At 40.6% G+C, this 25,435-nt stretch overlaps 4 protein-coding genes across 4 annotated transcripts; all 4 read right to left on the reverse strand.

The window, feature by feature from the left end:
• Positions 1-1,357: 1,357 nt before the first annotated feature.
• LOC143323855 (extracellular calcium-sensing receptor-like) lies at positions 1,358-6,525 on the reverse strand. The gene is made up of 9 exons (XM_076735981.1): positions 6,282-6,525; positions 5,763-6,057; positions 5,504-5,590; positions 4,937-5,206; positions 4,411-4,617; positions 4,049-4,324; positions 3,428-3,655; positions 3,197-3,320; positions 1,358-3,118 (listed from the first exon to the last, which is right to left on the reverse strand). The coding sequence occupies exons 1-9, from the start codon at positions 6,500-6,502 to the stop codon at positions 2,208-2,210; spliced, it is 2,619 nt and encodes an 872-aa protein (XP_076592096.1). The 5' UTR covers positions 6,503-6,525; the 3' UTR covers positions 1,358-2,207.
• A 1,453-nt stretch (positions 6,526-7,978) lies between these two features.
• Positions 7,979-11,967, reverse strand: LOC143323856 (extracellular calcium-sensing receptor-like). Its single transcript, XM_076735982.1, has 9 exons — positions 11,858-11,967; positions 11,248-11,542; positions 10,997-11,083; positions 10,514-10,783; positions 10,197-10,403; positions 9,835-10,110; positions 9,219-9,446; positions 9,001-9,124; positions 7,979-8,927 (listed from the first exon to the last, which is right to left on the reverse strand). The coding sequence occupies exons 1-9, from the start codon at positions 11,965-11,967 to the stop codon at positions 8,017-8,019; spliced, it is 2,508 nt and encodes an 835-aa protein (XP_076592097.1). The 3' UTR covers positions 7,979-8,016.
• Positions 11,968-13,877: 1,910 nt separating this feature from the next.
• Positions 13,878-18,193, reverse strand: LOC143323528 (extracellular calcium-sensing receptor-like). Its single transcript, XM_076735409.1, has 9 exons — positions 18,019-18,193; positions 17,397-17,691; positions 17,148-17,234; positions 16,664-16,933; positions 16,143-16,349; positions 15,784-16,059; positions 15,193-15,420; positions 14,974-15,097; positions 13,878-14,900 (listed from the first exon to the last, which is right to left on the reverse strand). The coding sequence occupies exons 1-9, from the start codon at positions 18,126-18,128 to the stop codon at positions 13,990-13,992; spliced, it is 2,508 nt and encodes an 835-aa protein (XP_076591524.1). The 5' UTR covers positions 18,129-18,193; the 3' UTR covers positions 13,878-13,989.
• Positions 18,194-20,053: 1,860 nt separating this feature from the next.
• On the reverse strand, positions 20,054-24,174 carry LOC143323547 (extracellular calcium-sensing receptor-like). Its single transcript, XM_076735443.1, has 9 exons — positions 24,065-24,174; positions 23,482-23,776; positions 23,233-23,319; positions 22,754-23,023; positions 22,227-22,433; positions 21,868-22,143; positions 21,266-21,493; positions 21,047-21,170; positions 20,054-20,973 (listed from the first exon to the last, which is right to left on the reverse strand). Exons 1-9 carry the CDS (start codon positions 24,172-24,174, stop codon positions 20,063-20,065), a joined length of 2,508 nt encoding a protein of 835 aa, XP_076591558.1. The 3' UTR covers positions 20,054-20,062.
• Between the last annotated feature and the right edge of the window lie 1,261 nt (positions 24,175-25,435).

Below are 25,435 nucleotides of genomic sequence, written 5' to 3' on the forward strand. Positions count from 1 at the left end.
GCTGGGAACCAAGACGCACTTGTGCTTTCCTGTGCCTCCATAATGACAGCTAGATTCTCCTCCTGCATGCTTGGTAACAGGCATGGAGTCAGAGAAACTTGGGGAAATGTGTAAAAGAGAGCTCTGGGCCAAGGGGTGTTGAAAGATGGCATCTTGTCCAAGTGGAGAGTCCTCCTGTACATTCATGGACAACCACAGTGTGCATTGGCTTGTGAAGCGAAGGGATCCTACAACATCAAAACAAGTGTGGGATTCAGTTTGCACCACAAAACATCAAGCTTGCAGTGTGGTTCTGTAACCACTGGATGTACACCACTCTGAGCGAGAGCAAATGTTGGTGTAACCACAAGGGGAGGCTTTTGGCTGTTTCCAATCACCACCCTGATTGATGGCAGCTGAACAATATTCGGATTTTATTCATGTGAAGGAATCCTAAAAAAAAAAACAAATTGTGAAATTCTAGGTAATTATTCGAAACGATGCACAAGTTCAACAGGGGGTGGAAATCTGGAGCGGTGGAATGGGGATGGCTGGATTGTGTATTGTCAATCAGAGGCTAACTGCAGAGCAGGCCAGGTAGTGGCTGCAACCATCAGGAAAGACACTGGAGACTCTTGAGGATCAGGGCATCTAAAAAAAATGCCAAAGGCAGGAGACAGTCGACTTGCAGCACTGGCAAAAAAGGATTAGGCAGGTTCAATGACAGGAAGAGGAAATTGCAGGGAAGTAGAGAGATGACCAAAAACAAAAACACTAGGACACAAAGAACAAACTGGTGAAGAGTAGAGTCAAGTACTGGGGTTTATATACCGCAGGCTACAGGTGTAGTTGATGAGTAGAGTGGCAGCAGGTGTGCAGGTGAATAGGTGGGAGGAGGAAATTAGGTTGCCACATTCTTATTGAAACAGACACACCCATACACAAAAACAGACAGTGATTAACACGACACACTCTGGAAAATAGCAGAAACACCTCAATATATCTGTGGAGTGTCTGTTGACAAAATTTACAGCCAACTCAGGCTTTCTTTGCCACTGTGTGAAACAATTGCTCCTTCATCACTGCCCATGGGAAGGGTGTCTTGAAAGGCCTGGCATTGGCTCTGGTGTTGGAAACCCATGACGGCGTCAATGTTCAGAAGCATAAGGAACAGAAACTGACTTATTTATCACCACAGCTGCTAGAGACTTAGCAGTGCCTTCTGCCTTTTCATTCCATGCCAGAACACAATGCAGGCCACATCTGTCTTTAAACCCATGTGTGTTGCACTTGCATCTTCTGAAAAAAGCTGCCTTTGGACACTGGATGGAAGGCAAACCCCTTTTCTATGTCCCCATGGACTGTGGTGAAAGGTTGTTGTGGCATACTTGCGCTCTCAGCTTTCCGTGGTCAGAAAATGCTACTTCCATCAAGGGCGAGAGCTCAGTCAGGCAAGGCAACAAGAGACTTAGGGCTGGAGGCTCCTGGTCGCACAGGTCCCTCTTGCAGATTGCTGGTGCTAGCATCATGATGGTTCTCAGAACCGCCACCGTCCTGATGATGCCTGACAAGTCCTGGAAAAGTTCCTTGGTGGTTGACAACTGGCTGATAGACTAACATGGAAAAGGAGTGAGCTGCTGCAGTGGAATTCCTGGCCATGATGGGGACCGTGAGAGTCATAGATGTTGAGCCTCACTGTCATTATCTTTCATTTATCATTTATCATATTAGGACAGTGCGAGGTGGAGGGATTCCAGGCATCTCATTTGTATTCAAATGACATGTATTATTCATTTTAAAACCTAAATGTGTATCTCAACAACTGTTTAAATCCGTATTGTGGAGAAACAGAATACTTTACTATTAAATATTTATAGACTAGATTTCGGTCTAGATTGGCTAGAAGTCTGGATCAAAATAAATGCATATAGTCTTGAGAGATGATTCCAAAAAGGTTGCATAAACAATTTACAAAAAGTAACTGAGTTTAGTCAGATGCAAGGTTTACTTACACCATGAAAACTCACAAGGGCAATGATATTATTTGAAGTTCAAGTGCTTTGTACTTCTACTACATCCTAGAAAAACAGAATAACTTGTGTATTCATGCACGTATGATCGAAGTGGTAAGACATTTCATGTTAGGATGCACTTATTCAATATCTTAACATTGATGCCACAATCAATTTGTTGTTCCAAGATCTATCTTGTGAAATTAAATGTGGTTTTTATGACTCAATGCCTCGACCCATGATTGCTTTCTTTGTGTTCCTCTCTGGTCTCAGCAGGATTATATAACATTTTGGTCCAAACAGTGCTAACAAGAGGCCAAAACTGGAAGCCAGGATGGCAAACACCTCCACTGCATCTGCATATTTGCCAGGTGAGCTGATGTAAGCTGGGACAAAGGCCACCCACACAGCACAGAAGATCAGCATGCTGAAAGTGATGAGTTTGGCCTCATTGAAACTATCTGGAAGATTCCTTGCTATAAATGCAATCAGGCAACTGATGACAGCCAGTGAGCCAATGTAACCCAGTAACACAGCAAAACCAACTATGGACCCAACTACACACTCATAAACTATTTTATCATTGTGGTATTGAGTGTTTTTATGAGGAGCTGGTGAGGCAGAGACAATCCAGACAGTGCAGATTGCTGCTTGAATAGAAGTAAGAACAATAACTGTCCCTCTCTGCTGCATAGCACCAAACCACTTCAGACTGGCTCCACCTCCTGGCTTGGAGGCCTTGAACACAGCCAGAACAACCATGGTTTTCACTAGAATGCATGAGACACAAAGCACAAAGCTGATCCCAAATGCTGCATGTCTCAGCTGGCATGTCCACAGCCTTGGACGGCCAATAAACAGCAGTGAACACAGGAAACATAACTTAAGTGACAGCAATAGCTGGAAACTAAGTTCCGAATTGTTTGCTCGTACGATAGGTGTTTTACGATGATAGACAAAGATCCCCAGGACAACAGCACAGATACATGTACCCAGCAATGATGCAGCTGTCAAGCAGATACCCAGAGGCTCATGGTAGGAGAGGAACTCTGTTTTCTTCAGAACACAGTGGTCACGCTGGGGGCTGGACCAGAAGTCCTCTGGACAACTGGTGCACTCAGTGGAGTCTATGAAAACAGGGTAAGTCTTGAGATTTATGTTTATATTTTATTTCCAAAGAACAGTATTTAAAAATGAATACCAACCAGTCTTATTGCTGATCTTTCCCTCAGAACAAGGGATGCAGTCAAAACAGCACTCAGGCTCCCCTTTCTTTCTGGCTATGCGGGTACCTGGAGGGCAGCTCTCACTGCACACTGACTGAGGTGGCTGTGGGGAGGAAAATAGATATTGTAAATATCTGGTATTCTACTTGTAAGTTTACTCTGCTATAATAAGTTACATCAAAAACATGTGTCTAAAAAGTAAAAAGTCACCTTGTTTGATTCAAAGTTCCAGAAAATTTTGTTTTCATCAATTGTGAGTTCTTCACCTTTGAAGGCCGACCTCTTGACCTCACCCACATTCTGAACTTCAGTTCTTCCATCAGGGAGCCACAGCCAGTTCATGACATCATATATCGGTAAAACATCACCATTCTCATCAAATGACACTTGATCACCAAAAGGTGTGGTGAAATTGATTCTATCCAAGTAATACACAAGCTATGCTTGTCAGAATAAGGCATAGAGGAAAACCAAAGAGGACAGAAGAATTATTTATGACCATGGTGAACACAGTGGTACTCAGCATTCAATAATCAAACTGCATGCTGGATTTATGAACAAATGAAGACACTAACAAGTCCAACAAAGTATTTTCTCTAAAATAGAGTCTCATCTCCATAGACCAAGAGACAAGATATTGTTGTCTTTGACCTGATAATACTATCCCCTGCTGTCAGCCAGGTGACAGGAAACTCCTTTCGGCTATTTACTAGGTACCTTGCAATTAGAAATCTAATAGTTTAGTCATGCACCCTAAAAGCTATTCTGCAAGAAATACTAAAGTGTAGGATTTCGTCATATTAACAGATGAAGTGTAAACTGATATCACACCTGCCATGGCTCCAGCCTTTTCAGATTGCCACAGCTGTGCCCGCTGAAAGGCCCTCTACCTGGCTCGCACTGCAGCATGTCATCAAGGGCATACGCCAGAGCATACACAGCTTTGTAGATATTATACTCTGGCCTGAGATTTGAAATGTCCAATAACTCTGTCTCCACCTCCTCTAGATTTTCCTGTCCAGTGCAGAATCTACCTCCAGCTTCCATCCACCCTGCTGGAGGTGGTACAAGTCTACACTGAAATGTGTGTTCCCAGAACTGGTTTACCTGAAATATATTCAAAACAGTGTGTTATGAATGACAACATATTATTCTTGCACTTACCAGATCAGATTGCATGGTTAAAGACTCACCATGCTATTTCCAATGCTGTTGTTGTGGTGTTGGTCAGGGCGTATTTGTAGGAGGAATTCCCTGAGCCCTGGTATTTCTCCTCGACGGATGGCGATGCCCAGTGTGCCACCCAGGTATGGCATGAGTTGGGGGGTCTGGAGCACAGTTGCTGCTGTCCAGGCTTCACTGGCCATCCACTGCAGGCCTGTCACATTCTGCCTCACCACCTGTGCATTATACCAAATAGAAATTCAGACTGCCATGCCACTAAAGTAATGTCTAGTCTTGTGAATTATATGCAGGTTATACATTAATAATATACATTAATAGAGATGCAAACACGTCAGTTTTCAGCAGTTGCATGTGATTAGTCTGCGTAAATTTTGTCACTTTTGAAACACTCTCACAAATAACTGGCATAATGTGTTCAATTACACATATTTATCAATGGCCAACATTTTATTTAACTTAGCTTTCAGTTTAAGGAATGAAACCTGAAGTTGCATAACTACATCAAATTTTCTAAAGATGTATTTAAAGCCCAACCTCTTCCATGAGATTAATCATGTAACTCTCATGTGCAAACACAATGACCACACGAGCTGTGGATTTCTTCATCACATCCACAATCCTCCTAAGTTCAGTTGGATCATTGTCCCAAGGCAAAACCTCTAAGTAGGCCAGACAACCTCCACCAGACTGAGCCAGGTCAGATTGAAAGGACCGGGCAGCGTGGAGTCCATAATCATCATCACTGACCAGCAGACCTGCCCAAGTCCAGCCAAAGCGCTTTAGAATCTGAATCATAGCACGCACCTAATTAAATATAGAGTGAATGAATCAATGCACAGCATGAAAAATTATTTTAGCGGAAAACCTGCTTAACATGTTGCACAATGCATAAAATTCAATTATTGCCTTCCAAGGAATATATTTTTCAGTGCACTAAGAAATGTCATCTGAGACCAAACAACCCCATAAATGACACAAAAAATGCAATAATACTAGATAGCAGAAAAAACATTTGTCCTTGCAGTGCATGAACATTATGTGTGAGAAATTTTTAACCGCACATGCATTCTTTTATGCATTTTCATTTTGATGGTAGGTCACCTGGAAAGCATCACTTGGGATTGTCCGGAAGAAGGATGGAAACTTTTGCCGGTCACTCAGGCAGGAACATGTGGCAAAATAACTCACCTGTCAGAGACACAAACTGGACATCCTAAAAAAATGTTCAAATTTTGTCTTTGTTTTTCAAGCTTTCCTGATTGACTACCGTATTCTTATAAGTGACATTAGATTTGAAATTAAATTAAATTAAATTAAAGTGATACAATATAGTTCTTAGATGGCACGGTGGACAACTTACCATAGGAACTCTGTACAAACCATAGACAGCAGAGATGGCAATGGAATGTGTAGAGGAAGAATCACCCACAATCCCAAGGACTGGAGGCGCTCCTGTACAGGTCTCACCTAATATAAACTGCTCCTCTTGACCATTGACTAAAGACAATGCTGCACGGAATCCAATTCCTAGTTTGACACAGTGATCATAAAGACTGTATCCCAGAGTCACATTTGGTAGCAGATTGGAGTTTCTGTTGATCTCATCTATAGCAAAGGCCATGGTCTGAGCCCGCCTGAATCCTACAACATCAAAACTAACACAAGAAATACCACTGTTTACTCCTGAAAATACAACACACAGTAACTGTGCCAACATCTATGTTGCACAACTACAGATTTTGAAACAAGTATGAGTAGCAACAATTATTTTTATATTTATAGAAAATACACATAAATACAGATTGTAATTGTAATATCTGATTATCAAAATACAGTTATTTTCACTTTCTCCTTTTTACTGTTTCTCTAATAGACTCACCCGTGGCAGGTAGGCGGTTGTGGTTCTGAGGTAAAAGACAGATCAGGAAAGACAGAAAAAAAGTGGACTTGGAACAGCCCACCCAGAACCACATCTCCGGCCTTGTGCATCCGATTGAGATGAAACTGTCCCAGTAAATGGCAGGAGGAGGAATAAAGAGGGGAGGTCACAGCAGAAGAAAAGTAGGAATACAAAAACATGAAACACATCGGCAACAGCATTTTGATCTCTAAAAATGTCCACACCCTCTCCTCTCCCTTACTCCTTTTCTGAGCCCAGTTTTGCTATGTCAGTCACTTTTATTGACTTTGCCGTATTGTTTCATCTTGTATACCACCCATTAGGGCAGAAACAAAGTAGGGGCAGGGCCTAAAGTGCATTTCATTTGAGTCTGATTTCTTATTGAGGCAGAACTTTTGCAAACTTTTGATAACCCTCCCACTCAGGCCATATTGGTAACCTTTCTGATCCAAATTTAAGTTGTGGTTGACCCTATTGATTGAAGTAAATTTGCATGACAGTCATGTTTTGAGCTTATTAGTTCTCTTAACGGTTATATCAAGTTGACTTTGATAAGTATGTTAGTGACTGAAGATAGACTGCTTCACCTTACAGAAAAACAGCCTGTTGTCCAGAATTCATGTTACCAGTCGCAGACACAGCAAGAAGGCTTGTGCAGTTTGGAGGTCATGCAGGCACAGTACTGAAGAAGTAATAAAAGTGATTATATCATTTTTATGAATTTAATTTTAGTCTCAGTGATTTATAAGCAGTGACGTACGGTGAGGTTCATGACTAGTGAGGCACTGACTCCTCTGGAGTCGGATGTAAAAATATATGAACCCAAAATAGAAGCTTATATTTAAGTTTTGATATGAAGAGAGACAGCAATGGGCATGCGCCAACTGCCTGCATCAGTCAGTGTGTGTGGCACAGCGCCATCAGAAGTGAGGCACAGCTCATCCCTGCCTCACCTCCCCCTTCTCCCATGTATTTGAAGAGGGAATGCGTAAATTTAGGGATTTTTACCACAGAAATGTTGAAATCATACAGAAAACAAATTTATAGAACAGTTATGAGCTTAAGTCCGAATTTCCTCCTCTTAATGAATTTATAAACCACAGCAGGTTTTGTTTAATTAGATTTTAACAGGTGAGGCACTGCCTCCCCTGACCGCAGGTCACTGTTTATAAGTATAGGATCCACTTCCTGAAACATTTGTCCGAAAAAATAAGGATGTCAGCAAAAGAATCACTATACTTTCTCATCCAACTACAGTTACCTTGTGCAAGTTGCATGTGTTACTCACATGCATGGCCCCTAAACCCAACAAAACTGCAACAACTTAAATGTTTCTCGGTACGCTTTATTTTGAAAAACTAATCATTATATATTTGTTATTGCTCACTTAAGGTGGACTGGAAATGTGTTCTTTCCATGTCTAGGTGAGGAGAAACATGACAGTGACACAGTGAACAGGAAGGTCTGATTCATGCTTTGGAGAGATAGGAGGTTTAATGTTTGGAAACTCAGGAGCAACTTTTTGCATTTGGGGGAAATTTGGAATCTGGTGAATATGTCTGTAATTCCATATCAGCTCCAGACAGATCAAAATTAATGCATATAATCAGATGACACTATATAGCTTGAACAAATGATTGGGGAAAAATTAATGTAAGATTTACTTACAAAACAAAAAAACATTCATTCTGTCTCATGAAATTAAGTGCAGTTTTTATGACTCAATGCCTCGACCCATGATTGCTTTCTTTGTGTTCCTCTCTGGTCTCAGCAGGATTATGTAACATTTGGGTCCAAACAGTGACACCAAGAGGCCAAAACTGGAAGCCAGGATGGCAAACACCTCCACGGCATCTGCATATTTGCCAGGTGAGCTGATGTAAGCTGGGACAAAGGCCACCCACACAGCACAGAAGATCAGCATGCTAAAAGTGATGAGTTTGGCCTCATTGAAACTATCTGGAAGATTCCTTGCTATAAATGCAATCAGACAACTGAGGACAGCCAGTGAGCCAATGTAACCAAGTAACACTGCAAAGCCAACTGTGGACCCAACTACACACTCATAAACTATTTTATCATTGTGGTATTGAGTGTTTTTATGAGGAGCTGGTGAGGCAGAGACAATCCAGACAGTGCAAATTGCTGCTTGAATAGAAGTAAGAACAATAACTGTCCCTCTCTGCTGCACAGCACCAAACCACTTCAGACTGGCTCCACCTCCTGGCTTGGAGGCCTTGAACACAGCCAGAACCACCATGGTTTTCACTAGAATGCATGAGACACAAAGCACAAAGCTGATCCCAAATGCTGCATGTCTCAGCTGGCATGTCCACAGCCTTGGACGGCCAATAAACAGCAGTGAACACAGGAAACATAACTTAAGTGACAGCAATAGCTGGAAACTAAGTTCCGAATTGTTTGCTCGTACGATAGGTGTTTTACGATGATAGACAAAGATCCCCAGGACAACAGCACAGATACATGTACCAAACAATGATGCAGCTGTCAAGCAGATACCCAGAGGCTCATGGTAGGAGAGGAACTCTGTTTTCTTCAGAACACAATTGTCATGCTGGGGGCTGGACCAGAAGTCCTCTGGACAATTGTAGCACTCCATGGAGTCTATGAAAATATGAAACACCTTAAGATACATCGTTAAATCTCCAAACTACAATGGTTAAAACTGAATACCAACCAGTTTTATTGCTGATTTTGCCCTCAGAGCAAGGGATGCAGTCGAAACAGCACTCAGGTTCCCCTTTCTTTCTGGCTATGCGGGTACCTGGAGGGCAGCTCTCACTGCACACTGACCGAGGTGGCTACAGGAAGAAAGATAAATGTTTTTTGATCTTACTTTACACTGCAAAGAGTTAACATGCATGAAAAACATATCTAAAAGAAATCAATTGTAACCTTGTTTGATTCGAAGTTCCAGAAAATTTTGTTTTCATCAATTGTGAGTTCTTCACCTTTGAAGGCCGACCTCTTAACCTCACCCACATGCTGAATTTCAGTTCTTCCATCAGGGAGCCACAGCCAGTTCATGACATCATATATTGGTAAAACATCACCATTCTCATCAAATGACACTTGATCACCAAAAGGTGTGGTGAAGTTGACCTTTTCCAAATAATACACAAGCTATGCATGTCAGAACAAGGGATAGAGGAAACCAAAGACAGAGGAGTTATTTATGACAATGGTGAACAAAGTGGTGCTTAGTGTTTAATAACAATTTGCATACTGCAGTTATGATCATGTGACGATATTAAAAATTCCAACAAAAAATTTTCCTTAAAGGGAATTCACATATCTTGACAAAATATTGCGTTCTCTAACCTAATAATACCAATATCACGCAACATAGGAGGAAATCCTTTCAGCTATCTACAAAGCACTTTGCAATCAATTAAAATCTGATCTATGTAATCTTGTATTTTAATTATGGAACCTAAAAGCTAGTCTGTAAGGAATGCTTCAGAGTAAGATTTATTAATATGGACAGGTGGACTGTAAACTGATATCACACCTGCCATGGCTCCAGTCTTTTCAGATTACCACAGCTGTGCCCGCTGAAAGGCCCTCTACCTGGCTCGCACTGCAGCATGTCATCAAGGGCATATGCCAGAGCATACACAGCTTTGTACACATTATACTCTGACCTGAGGTCTGAAATGTCCAACAACTCTGTCTCCACCTCCTCAAGATCTTCCTGTCCTGTGCATAATGTTTCCCCAGCATCTACCGAACCTATCGGAGGTGGTGCAAATCTACACTTAAATGTGTGTTCCCAGAACTGGTTCACCTGAAATATATTCAAAACAGTGTGTTATAAATGACAACGTATTATTCTTGCACTTACCAGATCAGATTACACAGTTAAACACTCACCATGCTATTTCCATTGTTGTTGTTGTAGTGTTGGTCAGGATGTGTTTGGAGGAGGAATTCCCTGAGCCCTGGTATTTCTCCTCGACGGATGGCGATGCCCAGTGTTCCACCCAGATAAGGCATGAGGTGGGGGGTCTGGAGCACAGTAGCTGCTGTCCAGGCTTCACTGGCCATCCACTGCAGGCCTGTCACATTCTGTCTCACCACCTGTAGATTATACCAAATATATAAAATCATCAAAAATTTGTAAATATAACATTTGGTTGTATTTACTGTAACAACAGTAATTTATAATTAATCTCTATTTCAAGCCCAACCTCTTCCATGAGATTAATCATGTGACTCTCATGTGCAAACACAATGACCACACGAGCTGTGGATTTCTTCATCGCATCCACAATCCTCTTAAGTTCAGCTGGATCATGGCCCCAAGGCAAAACCTCTAAGTAAGCCAGACAACCTCCACCAGACTGAGCCAGGTCAGACTGAAAGGATCGGGCAGCGTGGAGTCCATAATCATCATCACTGACCAGCAGACCTGTCCAAGTCCAGCCAAAGCGCTTTAGAATCTGAATCATAGCACGCACCTAATTAAATACAGAGTGAAGCATTAATGCACAGCCTGAAAAAATTATTTCAATGTAAAACCTGCCAAACAAGCTTCACAATGGATCACATTTAATTGTTGCCTTAAAGGAATATATTTTTCATTGCAGTGAAGGGACATTCCTCAGAAATGTTTCACTAAAATACTTTTGTGTTTTTTTTCCTGCATTTTCACTTTGCTGATAGATGGTCACCTGGAAAGCATCACTTGGGATTGTCCGAAAGAAGGATGGAAACTTTTGCCGGTCACTCAGGCAGGAACATGTGGCAAAATAACTCACCTGTGAAAGACACAGACTGTACATCCTAAAAAAACATGCAAAGCCTTTTATCAACTCTTTCTACCTTCAGTGGTTCATTACAGCATATTTACAGCAGACACTAACTTTGAACTTAAATCAAAATGATCTAAAATAATTCTTAGATGGCAAGAAGAAAACCTTACCAAAGGTACTCTGTACAAACCGAAGACAGTGGAGATGGCAATGGAACGTGTAGAGGAAGAATCACCCACAATCCCGAGGACTGGAGGGGCTCCTACACAGGTCTCCTCTAATACAAACTGCTCCTCTTGGCCACTTGCTAATAACAATGCTGCACGAAATCCAATTCCTAGTTTGACGCAGTTATCATAAAGACTGTATCCCAGGGTCACATTAGGTAGCAGGTTGGAGTTTCTGTTGATCTCATCTATAGCAAAGGCCATGGTCTGGGCTTGTCTGAATCCTAGAACATCAAAACTAACACAAGAAACAACACTGTTTACTACTGAAAAATACAACATACAGTAACTGTGCCGACATCTATGCTGCATAACTACAGATTTTGGAAACAATATGGCAGTTAAATAGCAACAACATTGCAATATTTATATAAAATGCACAAATAGTAACATGTTTAAAATGGCATAAATAAGTATTGGAATTCTGGGTAATATCTGATGATCAATAAAACAAAACAAAAAACAAACAAAAACCTCTGTTACCGGCACTGACTTTGCCCAGTTCCTCCTTTTTTTTCTTTTTTTTTTTTTTTACCGTTTCTCTGACACTTACCCATGACAGGTAGGTGGTTGTGGTTCTGAGATAAAAGACAGATCAGGAAAGACAGAAAAGAAGTGGACCTGAAAAAGCCCACCTAAAATCACATCTCCAGCCTTGTGCATCCCATTTAGATGAAACTGTCCCTGTAACCTGCAGGTGGAGGAATAAAGAGTGGATGTAACAGCAGAAGACAGGCAGGAATACAACAACATGAAATACACAAGTAAAAGCAAGTTGATCTCTACAAATGCCCACATGTCTTTGTTACTTTTCTGAACTGTCAGTTTTTTTGCGGCGTCAACCCCTTTTATTGATTTGCAGTATTACTTAGTCATGCACACCTCCCGTTAGGGCATACGTAGAAATAGGGGCAGGGCCTAAAATGCACTTCATTTGTGAATCATTTTGGGTTCAGCCCAAATTGATTTGTGCACTTTTTACTTTTAATGTCACTAAGAACATATGAGCAAACTTTCCAACCCAAATTGATGTTATGGTTTACTCTGATGATCAAGGTGTATTGATGCTTGCATGACGTTCATATTATGTGCTTCTTAGTGTTTTTGAACATCGTATCAAATGGACATAATCAAATTTCTACCAGATGGTAGCAGCATATGAATGCATTTGATGAAATAATATGTGCTCCCACCTATTTTCCATTGCATTACAGCTGTTTAATGAGGGGCTATTATATCTGACACAGAAGAATTTGCGAGATACTTTTGCTGGTCATTCAAGTTACAAGGAGTGTCACGTAATATTTATTAGTGGTAAGTTTAAAATTTTAAAATGTTAAAAAAATCTGTATCCAGAGAAACATGATGTTTCAAGACATTCAAGTCAAGATGGCTCAGTTTTATGTCTTATGCTTACATCATTATTCAATCCTTCAGTGCATAATGTTTAGATATCTGTCGAGGTGCACATCAAGCATGCATACAGAGGGCAGAATAATAACAAATACGAAAAAAAAACAACAACTGTATTTTAATGCTGTTCTGTTTTCCGCCAGTCTCTGTTTGGAACAGAACAATTAGTGAAATTTCAAAGCACTCTAGTCAGCTGTTAGCTTTTATGGTTTTATTTGGTACATATTGTATAATTCCATCAATTCCTTTATATGCAAGAAAAACAACAGATGACCATTTTGTTTAAAGAATGGCATTGTGATGTTTAATGTTTCAGGCCAGCCTCATGCCAAAGTGTGTAACAGACCTGCTGATCAACAAGAGGATAGTGTGTCAGAGTCACATCTTGCTTTGTTTAGGTGTGAAAATTACACACGTATGAAAGTGCAATACCAGCAGGGGGCGATGACAGGAAGAAAGGACATATGTGGCATAAAGAGTCACAAAATCACCAGAGGGATGCCATTGGGGTGCTTTAACACAGAAGACCAGGCTTTGATTCCCAGAAAAAGTCAATGTTTGTTTTACTAGAAAGTAGTTTTTTAAAACCAAATCATGATCGCTGCAGTCACCTAACGAAAATGCAACACCTAAAATGTTTCTCAGTAAGCTATGTTTTGAAAGTCTAACCGTTGTGTATTTGTTATTGCTACCTGAACCACAGAATGAGGATGTGTTCTTTTCAGGCCTAGGTAAGGCAAAACATGACATGGTGGAGCAGTGGGTCTATTAGATGGCTTGGCATGACACTGGGTTAAATGTTGAGAAAGTTGCGAGTTGAGAGGAGCTTTTTGCATTTGGGAGGTAATAAAGAAACTGGTGAGTGTATCTTTAAGTCCATATCAGTTCCAGACAGGTCAAAAATAAAAGCATGTAATCAAATCAGATGAACCCAAAAAGTCAGCATAATTAGTTCAGAAACAGTAATTTGGACTTGAAAAAGGTCTGAGGTTAACTTACAGTATGAAAACTCACAAAGACGATAGAAGTATTTAAAATTCAAATGCTTTGTACTTCGACTACAGCCTGGACAAAAACAGAATAACTTGTGTATTCTCACACATATTATCAAAGTGGTAAGAGATTCGATATTAGGATACACTTATTTAGTATCAGCCCTGCATTCTCAATACATTGAACTTGCTATTACCATAATATATTGTCTAATGTCTGCTGTTGTGTATTGTACAGGAAAAAAGGATTCATTCTGTCTCATGAAATTAAGTGCAGTTTTTATGACTCAATGCCTCGACCCATGATCGCTTTCTTTGTGTTCCTCTCTGGTCTCAGCAGGATTATGTAACATTTGGGTCCAAACAGTGCTAACAAGAGGCCAAAACTGGAGGCCAGGATGGCAAACACCTCCACTGCATCTGAGTATTTGCCTGGTGAGCTGATATAAGCAGGGACAAAGGCCACCCACACAGCACAGAAGATCAGCATGCTGAAAGTGATGAGTTTGGCCTCATTGAAACTATCTGGAAGATTCCTTGCTATAAATGCAATCAGACAACTGAGGACAGCCAGTGAGCCAATGTAACCCAGTAACACAGCAAAACCAACTGTGGACCCAACTACACACTCATAAACTATTTTATCATTGTGGTATTGAGTGTTTTTATGAGGAGCTGGTGAGGAAGAAACAAGCCAAGCAGTGCAGATTCCTGCTTGAATAGATGTAAGAACAATAACTGTCCCTCTCTGCTGGACAGTGCCAAACCACTTCAGACTGGCTCCACCTCCTGGCTTGGAGGCCTTGAACACAGCCAGAACAACCATGGTTTTCACTAGAATGCATGAGACACAAAGCACAAAGCTGATCCCAAATGCTGCATGTCTCAGCTGGCATGTCCACATCTTGGGACGACCAATAAACAGCAGTGAGCACAGGAAACATAACTTAAGTGACAGCAATAGTTGGAAGCTAAGTTCTGAATTGTTTGCTCGTACGATAGGTGTTCTGCGATAAAAGATAAAAATCCCCAGGACAACAGCACAGATACATGTACCAAGCAATGATGCAGCTGTCAAGCAGATACCCAGAGGCTCATGGTAGGAGAGGAACTCTGTTTTCTTAGGAACACAGTGGTCACGCTGGGGGCTGGACCAGAAGTCCTCTGGACAACTGGTGCACTCAGTGGAGTCTATGAAAACAGGGACAGTCTTGAGGTACATGTTTACATTTGCGAACTACAATGTTTGAAAATTAATACCAACCAGTCTTATTGCTGATCTTTCCCTCAGAACAAGGGATGCAGTCAAAACAGCACTCAGGCTCCCCTTTCTTTCTGGCTATGCGGGTACCTGGAGAGCAGCTCTCACTGCACACTGACCGGGGTGGCTATAGGAAAGAAAATGAATGTTGTTCAACATTATTTTACACTGCTATCATGAGTCATGCATAGGTGAGAAAGGTGTTTAAAAATCAGAAGTAACCTTGTTTGATTCGAAGTTCCAGAAAATTTTGTTTTCATCAATTGTGAGTTCTTCACCTTTGAAGGCCGACCTCTTAACCTCACCCACATTCTGAACTTCAGTTCTTCCATCAGGGAGCCACAGCCAGTTCATGATATCATATATTGGTAAGGCATCACCATTCTCATCAAATGACACTTGATCACCAAAAGGTGTGGTGAAGTTGACCTTTTCCAAGTAGTACGTAAGCTATGCATGTCAGAATAAGGGAGAGAGGGATTATATGTGACCATGATCAACACAGTGGTATTCAACAATCAAACTGCACACTGTATTAATGAACATATGACGACATTAACAATTTCAACAGAGCATTTTCATTAAGTGGATTCACATCTCTGTATACCTAGTGAAAAGGTAATTGTTATTTCTGACCTCATAATACTCTTTTTTGCTATCACATGAATGGGAGAATACTTTCAGCTGCCTGCTAGGCATCTTCTCATTAATAACCAAATGGTTTTGTATTTAAGCATACAACTTACTCTGTAAGAAATACTAAAGTGGAGGATTTAGTGATATAAACAGATGGAGTGTAAACTGATATCACACCTGCCATGGCTCCAGTCTTTTCAGATTGCCACAGCTGTGCCCACTGAAAGGCCCTCTACCTGACTCACATTGCAGCATGTCATCAAGGGCATACGCCAGAGCATACACAGCCTTGTACACATTATACTCAGGCCTGAGGTTTGAAATGTCCAACAACTCTGTCTCCATCTCCTCTAGATCTTCCTGTCCAGTGCATAATGTTCCCCCAGCTTCCAGCCACCCTGCTGGAGGGGGTGCAAATCTGCACTGAAATGTGTGTTCCCAGAACTGGTTTACCTGACAAACATTCAGTCATTATGAATAATAACAACATATTATTCTTGCATGTATGAGATCAGATTGGATAGTATTACACTGACCATACTATTTCCAATGCTGTTGTTGTAGTGTTGTTCAGGACGCATTTGTAGGAGGAATTCCCTGAGCCCTGGTATTTCTCCTCGACGGATGGCGATGCCCAGTGTGCCACCCAGGTATGGCATGAGGTGGGGGGTCTGGAGCACAGTAGCTGCTGTCCAGGCTTCACTGGCCATCCACTGCAGGCCTGTCACATTCTGCCTCACCACCTGTGCAGAATACCAAACACATAAATTCATATTGCCTTGCCACTAAAGTTGTTTCTAGTCTTGTGAACTATATACAGTTCACACAGTTGATATCATCTAACTCCTTCATACATATCTGCAATCCTTTGTTTCAGACAGTGTTATTATCAAAGTGATGCACGTCATCATAACATGAATTTAATGTAATTCATGAGTAAATGTTCTCACTGTAAAACCCTCCTGACAAATAAGAGGTGTGTCATTCAATTGCAGTGTAATTTATATATTAATCTTACATATATACATGTATTATTAAGTAGTATTTCGAATCCAACCTCTTCCATGAGGTTAATCATGTGACTCTGGTGTGCAAACACAATGACCACACGAGCTGTGGATTTCTTCATCACATCAACAATCCTCCTAAGTTCAGATGGATCATGGCCCCAAGGCAAAACCTCTAAGTAGGCCAGACAACCTCCACCAGACTGGCCGAGGTCAGATTGAAAGGATCGGGCAGCGTGGAGTCCATAATCATCATCACTGACCAGCAGACCTGCCCAAGTCCAGCCAAAGTGCTTTAGAATCTGAATCATAGCACGCACCTAAATGAATAAAGAGTGAAGTATTAATGCACAGCCTGATAAATTACTTCAATGTAAAACCTGCCAAACAAGTTTCACAATGGATCACATTCAATTGTTGCCTTTCAAGGAATATATTTTTCATTGCAGTGAAGGTACATTCCTTCTCAGAAATGTTTCACTAAAATACTTTTTTGTTTTTTTCTGCATTTTCATTTTGCTGATAGATGATCACCTGGAAAGCATCACTTGGGATTGTCCGAAAGAAGGATGGAAACTTTTGCCGGTCACTCAGGCAGGAACATGTGGCAAAATAACTCACCTGTGAAAGACAGACTGTACATCCTAAAAAAAACATGCAAGCCTTTTATCAACTCTTTCTACCTTCAATGGTTCATTACAGCATATTTACAGCAGACACTAACTTTGAACTTAAATCAAAGTGATCTAAGATAATTCTCAGATGGCAAGAAGAAAACCTTACCATAGGAACTCTGTACAAACCGAAGACAGTGGAGATGGCAATGGAACGTGTAGAGGAAGAATCACCCACAATCCCGAGGACTGGAGGGACTCCTACACAGGTGTTGTTTAATATAATCTGCTCCTCTTGGCCACTTGCTAATAACAATGCTGCACGAAATCCAATTCCTAGTTTGACGCAGTTATCATAAAGACTGTATCCCAGGGTCACATTAGGTAGCAGGTTGGAGTTTCTGTTGATCTCATCTATAGCAAAGGCCATGGTCTGGGCTTGTCTGAATCCTAGAACATCAAAACTAACACAAGAAACACCACTGTTTACTACTGAAAAATACAACATACAGCAACTGTGCAGAGATCTATGTTGCATAACTACAGATTTTGGAAACAATGTGGCAGTTAAAGACCATGTGGCAGTGAAAAGACCATGTTACTTTTTTGTGCTTATATATACATATATATAAGCACAAAAAAGTAACATGGTTAAAATGGCATAAATAAAAATTGTAATTCTGGGTAATATCTGATGATAAAAAAAGCACTCCATTATCGGGACTGACTTTGCCCAGTTACTCCTTTTTTTTTTTTCTTTTTTTTTTTTTACTGTTTTTCCTGATACTTACCCGTGGCAGGTAGGTGGTTGTGGTTCTGAGATAAAAGACAGATCAGGAAAGACAGAAAAGAAGTGGACCTGAAAAAGCCCACCTAAAATCACATCTCCAGCCTTGTGCATCCCATTTAGATGAAACTGTCCCTGCAACTGGCAGGTGGAGGAATCTGAAGTGGGGGTCACAGCAGAAGAAAAGTAAGAATATAACAACATGAAATACACAAGTAAAAGCAAGTTGATCTCTACAAATGCCCACATGTCTTTGCTGCTTTTCTGAACTGTCAGTTGTTTGCGATGTCAACCCCTTTTATTGATTTGCAGTATTGTTTAGTCATGCACACCTCCCTTTAGGACATAAAGAAAAGTAGGGGCAGGGCCTAAAATGCACTTCATTTGAGAATCATTTTGGGTTGAGCCAGAATTGATTTGTGCACTTATAATAACATATCACTAAAACCATATGAGCAAACTTTCCAACCCAAATTGAAGTTATGGTTTACGCTAATGATCAAGGTGTAATGAAACTTGTATTACGTTCATATTATGTGCTCCTTAATGTTTTTCATATCAAATGGATATAATCAAATGTCCACTAGATGGTAGCAGCATCCTAAGGCATTTGGTAAAATAATATGCGCTCCCACCTGTTTTTCATTGCATTACAGCTTTTTATTGGATTCTATTGTATCTGTGTGGCACACAGCAACTTGGGAGATATCAGATATTATAATTCCTGCAGACATGCATGCAAGACAGGTTAGCCCACAAGACTTTCAACTGTCCAGTTTGCAATGTTGTACAATTGATTTGCTCTTTAGTGTGTTTGTCAAATATTATTGTACATGTCAACGTATATACACGCTCACTTACATACAGTTGTAGTCTTCCAGATAGCAATTATTTGATCTCATTAATTTACCTGGAATTCATAGCATTCATAGACGTGAGAAGCACAATCAAGGATATGTTACAAGTCTCTCAACTCAAGGTGGTGGGGAGCAATGCTGAGTTATACTACCACTCTCTACACCTTTAAGGTATGCGAATGCCTGTAAAGGTGCATGAATGTGTGTGTCATTGTTTATTTTGTCAATCTTAGTTTTAAATAAATGAGGTAAAAGAGGCCCAAACTTGTGTCACGGGCTGCAACAAACTCTGGCAAATCTTGAAGCTCAATCCTTTCTCATACAGCAACAGTTATTGTATATTTGGTTTCCTAACACACAAAATGACTACATCAATATGTGCAGGGTTCATGTTAATGATCAGTCACTGCCATGAACATCTATTGCATTTGGAGTAAAACTTGAAAGAAGTCTGTAATCAGAGAAATATGATGTCTCAAGACAATAAAGTCAAGATGGGTCATTTTTACATCTTATGCCTGCATCAATATTCAAGCCTTTCAGTCCATAGTGTTTAGATATCTGTCTAGGTGCACATCAAGCATGCAAACAGAGGGCGGAATAATAACAAATACAAAAAGATACTGTATTTTAATGCTTTCTGGCCAGTCTCTGTTTGGAACAAAACAATGAGTGAAATTTCAAAGCATTTCAGTCAGCTGTTAGCTTCCATGCTTTTATTTGGTACATATTGTATAATTCCATCAATTCCTTTATACTCAAGAAAAACAACAGATTACCATTTTCTAAAAAGATTGGCATTGTGATGGTTAATGTTTCAGGCCAGTCTCATGCCAAAGTATGTAATAGACCTGCGGATCCACAAGAGGATAGTATGTCAGTTTTGCCTTGTGTAGGTGTGAAAATTACACACATTACAGTATATAAACTCAAACAGGCAATAGTAGCATTTAAAATTCAAGTGCTTTGGACGTCAGCTACAGCCTGGACAAAAACAGAATAACTTCTGTATTCTCACACAGATGATCGAAGTGGTAAGAGATTTGATATTAGGATACACTTACTTGGCATCAGCCGTGCTTTCTCAATATCGTAATCTCACTATTACTATCATCTATTGTCTATTGTCTGCATTTGCGTATTGTACAGGAAAAAAGGATTCATTCTGTCTCAAGAAATTAAGTGCAGTTTTTATGACTCAATGCCTCGACCCATGATTGCTTTCTTTGTGTTCCTCTCTGGTCTCAGCAGGATTATGTAACATTTGGGTCCAAACAGTGCCACCAAGAGGCCAAAACTGGAGGCCAGGATGGCAAACACCTCCACTGCATCTGAGTATTTGCCTGGTGAGCTGATATAAGCAGGGACAAAGGCCACCCACACAGCACAGAAGATCAGCATGCTGAAAGTGATGAGTTTGGCCTCATTGAAACTATCTGGAAGATTCCTTGCTATAAATGCAATCAGACAACTGAGGACAGCCAGTGAGCCAATGTAACCCAGTAACACAGCAAAACCAACTGTGGACCCAACTACACACTCATAAACTATTTTATCATTGTGATATTGAGTGTTTTTATGAGGAGCTGGTGAGGAAGAAACAAGCCAAGCAGTGCAGATTCCTGCTTGAATAGATGTAAGAACAATAACTGTCCCTCTCTGCTGCACAGCACCAAACCACTTCAGACTGGCTCCACCTCCTGGCTTGGAGGCCTTGAACACAGCCAGAACAACCATGGTTTTCACTAGAATGCATGAGACACAAAGCACAAAGCTGATCCCAAATGCTACATGTCTCAGCTGGCATGTCCACAGCCTTGGACGGCCAATAAATAGCAGTGAGCACAGGAAACATAACTTAAGTGACAGCAACAGCTGAAAGCTAAGTTCTGAATTGTTTGCTCGTACGATAGGTGTTCTGCGATGATAGACAAATATCCCCAGGACAACAGCACAGATACATGTACCAAACAATGATGCAGCTGTCAAGCAGATACCTAGAGGCTCATGGTAGGAGAGGAACTCTGTTTTCTTAGGAACACAGTGGTCACTCTGGGGGTTGGACCAGAAGTCCTCTGGACAATTGTAGCACTCCATGGAGTCTATGAAAATATGGAAAGTCTTGAGGTAGATGTTTACATTTCCAAACTACAATGTTTGAATATTAATACCAACCAGTCTTATTGCTGATCTTTCCCTCAGAACAAGGGATGCAGTCAAAACAGCACTCAGGCTCCCCTTTCTTTCTGACCATGCGGGTACCTGGAGAGCAGCTCTCACTGCACACTGACCGGGGTGGCTACAGGAAAGAAAATGAATGTTGTTCAACATTATTTTACACTGCTATAATGAGTTATGCATAGGTGAGAAAGGTGTTTAAAAATCAGAAGTAACCTTGTTTGATTCAAAGTTCCAGAAAATTTTGTTTCCATCAATTGTGAGTTCTTCACCTTTGAAGGCCGACCTCTTAACCTCACCCACATTCTGAACTTCAGTTCTTCCATCAGGGAGCCACAGCCAGTTCATGATATCATATATTGGTAAGGCATCACCATTCTCATCAAATGACACTTGATCACCAAAAGGTGTGGTGAAGTTGACCTTTTCCAAGTAATACACAAGCTATGCATGTCAGAATAAAGGATAGAGGGATTATATGTGACCATGATCAACACACTGGTATTCAACAATCAAACTGCACACTGTATTAATGAACATATGACGACATTAACAATTTCAAAACAGTATTTTTGTTAAAGTGGATTCACATCTCTATATACCTAGTGAAAAGGTAATTGTTATTTCTGACCTTACAATACTATCCACTGCTATCACACTGCGATTGAGAAAATCCTTTCAGCTGTCTGCTCGGCATATTGTCATGTTATCATTATTAACAAAATGGTTTCGTATTGGATATACAATTTACTCTGCAAGAAATATTAAAGTGTAGGTTTTAGTGATATAGACAGATGGAGTGTAAACTGATATCACACCTGCCATGGCTCCAGTCTTTTCAGATTGCCACAGCTGTGCCCGCTGAAAGGCCCTCTACCCGACTGGCACTGCAGCATGTCATCAAGGGCATACGCCAGAGCATACACAGCCTTGTACACATTATACTCAGGCCTGAGGTTTGAAATGTCCAATAACTCTGTCTCCACCTCCTCTAGATCTTCCTGTCCAGTGCATAATGTTCCCCCAACCTCTATCCACCCTGCGGGAGGGGGTGCAAATCTGCACTGAAATGTGTGTTCCCAGAACTGGTTTACCTGAAAAACATTCATTCATTATGAATAATGACAATACATTATTTTTGCACATATCAGATCAGATTGGATAGGATAACACTCACCATGCTATTTCCAATGCTGTTGTTGTAGTGTTGGTCAGGACGTATTTGTAAGAGGAATTCCCTGAGCCCTGGTATTTCTCCTCGACGGATGGCGATGCCCAGTGTTCCACCCAGGTAAGGCATGAGTTGGGGGGTCTGGAGCACAGTAGCTGCTGTCCAGGCTTCACTAGCAATCCACTGCAGGCCTGTCACATTCTGCCTCACCACCTGTGCATTATACCAAATATATCATACTACCATGCCACTAAATTAGTCTTTACTCTTCTGACTTATACAGAGTTTACACAGTTAATGAACATATGGTCTTACTCATTCATACCCAGCTGCAATCCTTTGATTGAGACAGTATTATTCCCAAAGTTAGAAATGTCATCATTTTTTGAGTTTCATATAATTTGTCTGAGTAAATATTCTCATTGTAAAACCCTCCTAACAAAAAAGAGGTGTGACTTATTCAATTACATCATAATTTATATGTTAATCTAATTCTGTGTCAGTTTAAAATTGAGTAGAATTTCAAGCCCAACCTCTTTCATGAGATCAATCACGTGACTCTGGTGTGCAAACACAATGACCGCACGAGCTGTGGATTTCTTCATCACATCTACAATCCTCCTAAGTTCAGCTGGATCGTGGCCCCAAGGCAAAACCTCTAAGTAGGCCAGACAACCTCCACCAGACTGGCCGAGGTCAGATTGAAAGGATCGGGCAGCGTGGAGTCCATAATCATCATCACTGACCAGCAGACCTGTCCAAGTCCAGCCAAAGCGCTTTAGAATCTGAATCATAGCATGCACCTAAATGAATACAGAGTGAAGTATTAATGCACAGCCTGAAAAATTACTTCAATGTAAAACCTGCCAAACAAGTTTCACAATAGATCACATTCAATTATTGCCTCACAGGAATATCCTTTTCATTACAGTGAAGGGACATTCCTCAGAAATGTTTCACTAAAATACTTTTTTGTTTTTTCTGCAATTTCACTTTGCTGATAGATGATCACCTGGAAAGCATCACTTGGGATTGTCCGAAAGAAGGATGGAAACTTTTGCCGGTCACTCAGGCAGGAACATGTGGCAAAATAACTCACCTGTGAAAGACACAGACTGTACATCCTAAAAAAACATGCAAGTCCCTGTCAGCTCTTTCTACCTTCTATGGTTCATTACAGCATATTCACAGCAGACACTAAATTTTAACTTAAATCAAAATGATCCAAAAGAATTCTCAGATGGCAAGAAGAAAGCCTTACCATAGGAACTCTGTACAAACCGAAGACAGTGGAGATGGCAATGGAACGTGTAGAGGAAGAATCACCCACAATCCCGAGGACTGGAGGGGCTCCTACACAGGTCTCCTCTAATACAAACTGCTCCTCTTGGCCACTTGCTAATAACAATGCTGCACGAAATCCAATTCCTAGTTTGCCACAGTTATCATTAAGACTGTATCCCAGAGTCACATTAGGTAGCAGGTTGGAGTTTCTATTGATCTCGTCAATAGCAAAGGCCATGGTCTGAGCCTGCCTGAATCCTAGAACATGAAAACTAACACAAGAAACCACACTGTTCACTATTGAAAAATACAATATATAGTAACTGTGCCAACATCTATATTGCGTAACTACAGATTTTGGAAACAATGTGGCAGTTAAGTAGCAACAATATTACAATATTTATGTTAGAAAAATGTACAAAAAAGTAACATGTTTAAAATGGCATAAATAAACATTGTAATTCTGGGTACTATCTGATGATCAAAAACACTCCATTATTGGGACTGAGTTTGCCCAGTTTCTCCTTTTTTTTTTTTTTAACTGTTTCTCTGATACTCACCCGTGGCAGGTAGGTGGTTGTGGTTCTGAGATAAAAGACAGATCAGGAAAGACAGAAAAGAAGTGGACCTGAAAAAGCCCACCTAAAATCACATCTCCAGCCTTGTGCATCCCATTTAGATGAAACTGTCCCTGTACCTGGCAGGTGGAGGAATCTGAAGTGGGGGTCACAGCAGAAGAAAAGTAAGAATATAACAACATGAAATACACAAGTAAAAGCAAGTTGATCTCTACAGATGCCCACATGTCTTTGCTGCTTTTCTGAACTGTCAGCTGTTTGCCATGTCAACCCCTTTTATTGATTTGCAGTATTGTTTAGTCATGCACACCTCCCTTTAGGGCATAAAGAAAAGTAGGGGCAGGGCCTAAAATGCACTTCATTTGAGAATCATTTTGGGTTGAGCCAGAATTGATTTGTGCACTTATAATAACATATTACTAAGACCATATGAGCAAACTTTCCAACCCAAATTGAAGTTATGGTTTATCCTAATGGATGAGGTCTATTGAAACTTGCATGACGTTCACATTATGTGCTTCTTAGTGTTTTTCATATCAAATGGATATAATCAAATGTCCACTAGATGGTAGCAGCATCCTAAGGCATTTGGTAAAATAATATGCGCTCCCACCTGTTTTTCATTGCATTACAGCTTTTTATTGGATTCTATTGTGTCTGTCTGGCACACAGCAACTTGGGAGATATCAGATATTATAATTCCTGCAGACATGCGTTCAAGACAGGTTAGCCCACAAGACTTTCAACTGTCCAGTTTGCAATGTTGTACAATTGATTTGCTCTTTAGTGTGTTTGTCAAATATTATTGTGCATGTCAACGTATATACACGCTCACTTACATACAGTTGTAGTCTTCCAGATAGCAATTATTTGATCTCATTAATTTACCCGGAATTCATAGCATTCATAGACGTGAGAAGCACAATCAAGGATGTGTTACAAGTCTCTCAACTCAAGGTGGTGGGGAGTAATGCTGAGTTATACTACCACTCTCTACACCTTTAAGGTATGTGAATGCCTGTAAAGGTGCATGAATGTGTGTGTCATTGTTTATTTTGTCAATCTTAGTTTTAAATAAATGTTGTAAGGGAGGCCCAAACTTGTGTCACGGGCTGCAACAAACTCTAGCAAATCTTGAAGCTCAATCCTTTCTCATACAGCAACAGTTATTGTATATTTGGTTTCCTAACACACAAAATGACTACATCAATATGTGCAGGGTTCATGTTAATGATCAGTCACTGCCATGAACATCTATTGCATTTGGAGTAAAACTTGAAAGAAGTCTGTAATCAGAGAAATATGATGTCTCCAGACAATAAAGTCAAGATGGGTCATTTTTACATCTTATGC

Source organism: Chaetodon auriga, chromosome 7 (genome assembly GCF_051107435.1).
Source record: "Chaetodon auriga isolate fChaAug3 chromosome 7, fChaAug3.hap1, whole genome shotgun sequence".
Classification (NCBI taxonomy): Eukaryota; Metazoa; Chordata; class Actinopteri; order Chaetodontiformes; family Chaetodontidae; genus Chaetodon; species Chaetodon auriga.